Here is a 5201-nt window from a genome sequence, read left to right as displayed (position 1 = left end):
TCATAATGATTATAACTGGATTCATAACATAATATTTTATGCATTTTCCTGCCATATTCTGGTGTTATGTCAACTGTTATTGGAATTATAACCTTTGCTGCACTTGGATTAGGCACCATTAATTATGTGATGTGTCAGGTTTTCCTCAACCCTAAAATGAACTAAACTATGCAGCATATTGCATATAACAGCAAAGGGCCCTGTGATGTATTTGGTCAAGATTGGGTGCTGCCACCTAGTGGATTGTGGTGCAATAACACCAGTTTATTCGAGCCTGTACAGTTGGCCTTTTTTTTCCTCCACAGCTTTCGCAGCATTCTCTTGCTGACACCAATCATCAAGTAGATGTAGCCTTTAGATTGTACAAGATAGCAAGGAAGAAAATTGGTACTCCTTATTGGGAGACATTAAAGCACCTACATGGTTCTGGCAGACATTTAAGGAACAGATACATTACATGGTGCATAAACAAACACTTAAATGCCCAGTTATGCCCAGTGGAACAAGTGTTTTTACTTCAGAAAAAGTAGCAATACCTCCTTATAAAAGGTACTCCATTGAAAGTCCTGAATTTAAAAGCACAAGAAATTGCAGAAAAAATATACTTGAAGTATGAAAGGGTTATATTTGTCACATTCTTTTATTATTATTGTTGATAAAATAACAAAACTGCAGTATGGTCAGTAGACCTACGCTTCAAAATATGCTGTAGGTAACCTTCTAGTAAACTTCCCAAGAAGGTTTTCAGCATTCAGCTGTTATTTTTATAAATGTATACACAATGTGCACGTACATAATGCAGTCACTAACATGTTAATTTGAAAAATAGAAACTGCCAGATGGTGGTGCTAAAGACAAACTTATTCACTCACCAAATTCAAAAGTTGTTTACCCCTGTGAGCATTAATATGCACAAAGCACAATGTCTGTGTTTAAAACCAGTAATGTTTGGAAACAGCCTTTTTATTAATATATTGTATTGACAGTGTCGGAGGTAAATAGAGTAGTCAAACTATTAAAAGCAGCTTTTTATGTTGTTATGCATTACAATCTATCAGAACTAAAAGAAATATACAGCCTAGAAAATGGCCGTAAAATGTAACAACATCTCACACCGCATAAGAAGGCTTCATAAGATTTGGTTGAAATTTAAGCCATGTAGTGGATTGTATTACATTGAACATGAGCAGGTATTTGACAGGTAATTTAGTATGTACAAAACAATAAAACAAATCAGCTTATACTCCTATTTCTTTAGGGTGACTTGTTCCTTGTTTCTCCTGAGTTTCAGGAGTCAGAGATAATTCGGGGATCCACTACAGTTGGCTATCTACTGTATAACAGCTATGGTGAGTATCACAGTGATGTAACTAAAGGAGGGTGTAATGTAGAGTTTCCACTGTTAATGTGCAGCTATGCTGAAATATAAAAAGTCCTTGTCTTGTTACGGCTGTTTCTGAAAAGTATAAAAGCACTTATGCTGCTTTATTAATATGATAACTGTTCAACGTACCCTTAAATTCATCCATCTATCCCATTAGAAAATAAAGTAGGATTAGGATTTGCACAGAAATTACCTTTAAGAGAGTCAGAAGGATGCTTGTATTGTCCTTCAACGTAATGCTCAATTACTCAAATATAGAGAAAGTGATGTAGGTGTGTCATGAAACATTTTGTACTGTTTCAAGATTAAAGCAACATTGTGTAATTTTTCCACCATAAAATAGATAGATAGGATATATCACCTTGGGATATAACCTATAACACAGTGACCATACGTTAAAAATGACTTGAGATAATCTAAATTTAAATATTGTACAAATAAATTAAGCATTTGTAGCAAAATTAAACATTTGCAGAGAAATTAAACATTTGCATAGGATTTAAATATGTACAGAGTAACTCAAAATGTGCAGAGAAAAAGAAACTTATTAAACATTTGCATAGAAAATAAATATATAACTGTGTTAAGTTAACCTGTGCTAAACATCTATACAAAAACTATATAAAAAATAAATATATGAAAAAATAGAAAGTGACCGTAGAAATAAAATGTTTTATAAAAATATGAGTTAGAACTACAAATGGGGATAAAGGACTGTGTACGATTAAATTATGCTGTAAACATGAATGAATGAATGAATGAATGAATGAATGAATGAAAGTCACAGTCACCACATGTAGCAGACATAATGACAGAGAGTCCAGGAAGTAGTGCAAAGTCTATTGTTAACAGCTCATTTCACTGAGAGCAGTTGTACAGTCTGACGGCCAAGGGGGACGAAAGAGTTCTTAAGTCTGTTGGTGGAGCAGGATTGAGACAGCAGTCTGCCACTGAACACGCTCCTCTGCCTGGTGAAGGTGTTGTGCAGAGGGTGGTGTCCAATATGGACAGCAGTTTGTCCAGAGTCCTTCTTTCTGCCCATATAACTGAGTTTAAATCATTTTAATGCTACATTGACATGTATTCAGATGAATGGTGTCTCTGTCATTCCCACTCTGCCTCTAAGTTATTTACAGCAGAAAGCAGAGGAGCCGGCATCTAGTGGCCATGAAAAGAACTCTTGTATGATTGTATGATTGTAAATTGGCTTCCACATTGAGCCTCAGGGGTTGTCTCCTTGTCTGTTTCATCCCAAATGGGGTTTCAGCATTGAGCAGTTATTTTTATGAATGTATACACAATGTGCATGTACAGTATGTGCAGCTGCTCGTATATGTGTTAATAATGCAGTCACTAACGAGTGCCAGATGGTGGTGCTAAAGACAAACTTATTCACTCACTAAATTCAAAAGTCGTTTACACTTGTGAGCATTAATATGCACAAAGCACAATGCTACTTAAACTCATTATATGAGATATACTGAACATCTAACTATAACTATGTGCTATGTACCCATATAATGTGTTTAATCATTATACTTTGATTAATAATAATAACTAAGGTTTGGAGCTCTTAAATGAAAGGAAAGTTTCACCTCTAAATTCAAGAAGGGAACAGTGATTCATCATTACATTACACTTCTTCACGGAAGCAGTGTTATGAACAGAGGTACTGAGAGAACATGGTGAGAGAGCAACATATGTTTATTGTTTGAAAAGATGGTACAAAACAAACTTAGAAGATCATGTGCTCTCATTTTATTATATCTGAGCGATGATGCATAAAGCAGTATTATATATATTTATATATTTTAATGCATATAATATCATGTATAAGAGCAGGATAACGGGAACTCAAAAAAACATTTCGGGCACTTATGCATTTCAATTACATAGAACATTTTTACCCATTTGTTTTATATGGTTTTAATAAAAATAAATGAACAAACTTTATCTGAAGCAAATAATAAGATTTATGTAATAGTACACATTGGCTTTATTAATATTGAATGCATAAACCTGGCTACTACTACACTACTGTTTAGTGGAAGTACATTAAGTTTATTAGTTAATTTATATTAAACCTATGTAATTCAACATTTTCTATGTAATTGAAATGCATAAGTCCTGCATTTTGATCTTTTTTTGTGTATAGTATTTATTATCACATATATCAAACCTATTAAGCTGCGTTAAATCTATACTTACATTTCTGATTTTAAGCCATAACTAATTTATGTGTACACACACACGCACAAAAAAAATCAAATCATATCACTCTTTTCAGGCGACTTAACTTTCTAAAACAAGAATTCCACTTGTAACATCAAAGTAAAGATATTTTCATTAATGCTGTGTAAAGCAAGCAAGCCTCATTGTCGTCCAAACAATAACTGTTGCAATTAGATCAGTCATGATGATGCTCCATAGTTGACTTGATCCAGCTTGTGTATGCAGCAATCTTGGTGTAAACGATGATTTCGTCGTTTCCGCCAGACACCACTCCGTATGCCTCTCCTTCTTCACAGACCAATGGACCACCAGAGTCTCCCTGGAAGTACATAAACAGTGATTGCTTCAACAGTGAATTAAATATTATTGTTGACGTGCTATGTTACAAAAATGTACATACATGGGTTGGTCCAGTTTCTGCCTTAGAACAGTACGTGCTGTTCTTCTGACAATCGTTGCTCTGCTCATCGTCAGTGAGTGTAACATTGGCTTCCATGAGCACAGTAGAGAAAGTTTTCTTGTTCTTGATTGTATATCCCCAGCCAGCCACTGTACATGATACTGGTAGAGAGCCATTATCATGGCTTGCGAACGTGATGGGTTGCACATTTTTAGTGAGATTCACCCTGGACTCCAACTTAAGGAGTGGAGAGAGACAAAAATAAGAAGTATAAATATCTGTGCAGTTTTTTAGTGCTGGTCGTGAATAATGCATTCAGTAGAGAATAGACAAAAAGCCTTAAAAACCAAATACAATTCTTTTTTTAGTATACCTTAAGAAGCATTATGTCATTGTTCAAAGTCTTTGCATCGTAGTCTGTGTGTCGAAATTTCTTTTTCACTTCTATACGCTGCATTTCATTACTCTTATGGTAATCGTGAACTCCCAGTAAGACTTTGGAGGGGCTGAAATGACAAAATTAAGTCAGTTTTTTTGTTCTTAAAATAAAAATGTTTAAAAAAAAAGACTTCATGTCATAATTCATCTTTTCCAAATAGATATTGGTGCAAATAAAGTCTCAATACATGATTCTGTGAAAAATTCAGACGCTCCAGAATCATCATCACTGTCCATAGATAAACATAAGGTGTGTTAAACTGACTTGCAGTGGGCTGCAGTCATCACAAAGTCCTCATTCAGAAGGAAACCACCGCAGATTGCTTTCAAACCATTTTGCCTAGTGCTCTCCAAAATTGCCATGTATGGCCTGCTATGTGGCGCAGCTACGTGGCCTCCAATGATCTCCCCTGTATGAACTGAGAACAAAAGTGCACACATCACACACATATAACAACTAAAATAAACTAAAAAACAAATTAAATAAGTTAATCTACCCTTGTGCTATCTCATCCTATACATGTTGAATGTTCAAATCACATGCTATAACTTGAAACAGTATTGTATAAAATGCCATAAAAACTGAACTCACCTTGGCCATCAAGAGTCAGTGCAAGTATCAGTATTGCCAGTTCACAGCGGATAAACATGGTGATACCACAGCACAGTTCAGCTACTGAAGATAAGTGACACACATCACTGAGGATATCTGTTTTTAAATGTTTCTGCGTAGGGCACACAGAGAAG

General features: G+C 35.1%; 1 protein-coding gene across 1 annotated transcript; it reads right to left on the bottom strand.

Moving 5' to 3' along the window:
* Positions 1 to 3085: 3085 nt before the first annotated feature.
* LOC104918775 (granzyme B(G,H)) lies at positions 3086 to 5201 on the bottom strand. The gene is made up of 5 exons (XM_019255096.2): positions 5047 to 5201; positions 4720 to 4873; positions 4390 to 4522; positions 4017 to 4253; positions 3086 to 3935 (listed from the first exon to the last, which is right to left on the bottom strand). The coding sequence occupies exons 1-5, from the start codon at positions 5102 to 5104 to the stop codon at positions 3792 to 3794; spliced, it is 726 nt and encodes a 241-aa protein (XP_019110641.2). The 5' UTR covers positions 5105 to 5201; the 3' UTR covers positions 3086 to 3791.

This window comes from Larimichthys crocea, chromosome XVII (assembly GCF_000972845.2).
Source record: "Larimichthys crocea isolate SSNF chromosome XVII, L_crocea_2.0, whole genome shotgun sequence".
NCBI lineage: Eukaryota > Metazoa > Chordata > Actinopteri > Sciaenidae > Larimichthys > Larimichthys crocea.
This window is presented reverse-complemented; position numbering and strand designations above follow the sequence as displayed.

What these genes read in the sequence shown, in the direction of transcription:
- LOC104918775 (XM_019255096.2), bottom strand. Translation starts at nt 5,104, where the DNA reads ATGTTTATCCGCTGTGAACTGGCAATACTGATACTTGCACTGACTCTT. An exon ending in ACTGACTCTTGATGGCCAAG is followed by an intron (nt 4,874 to 5,046) that starts GTGAGTTCAGTT and finishes TTTTGTTCTCAG; the next exon opens with TTCATACAGGGGAGATCATT. An exon ending in ATGACATAATGCTTCTTAAG is followed by an intron (nt 4,254 to 4,389) that starts GTATACTAAAAA and finishes CCACTCCTTAAG; the next exon opens with TTGGAGTCCAGGGTGAATCT.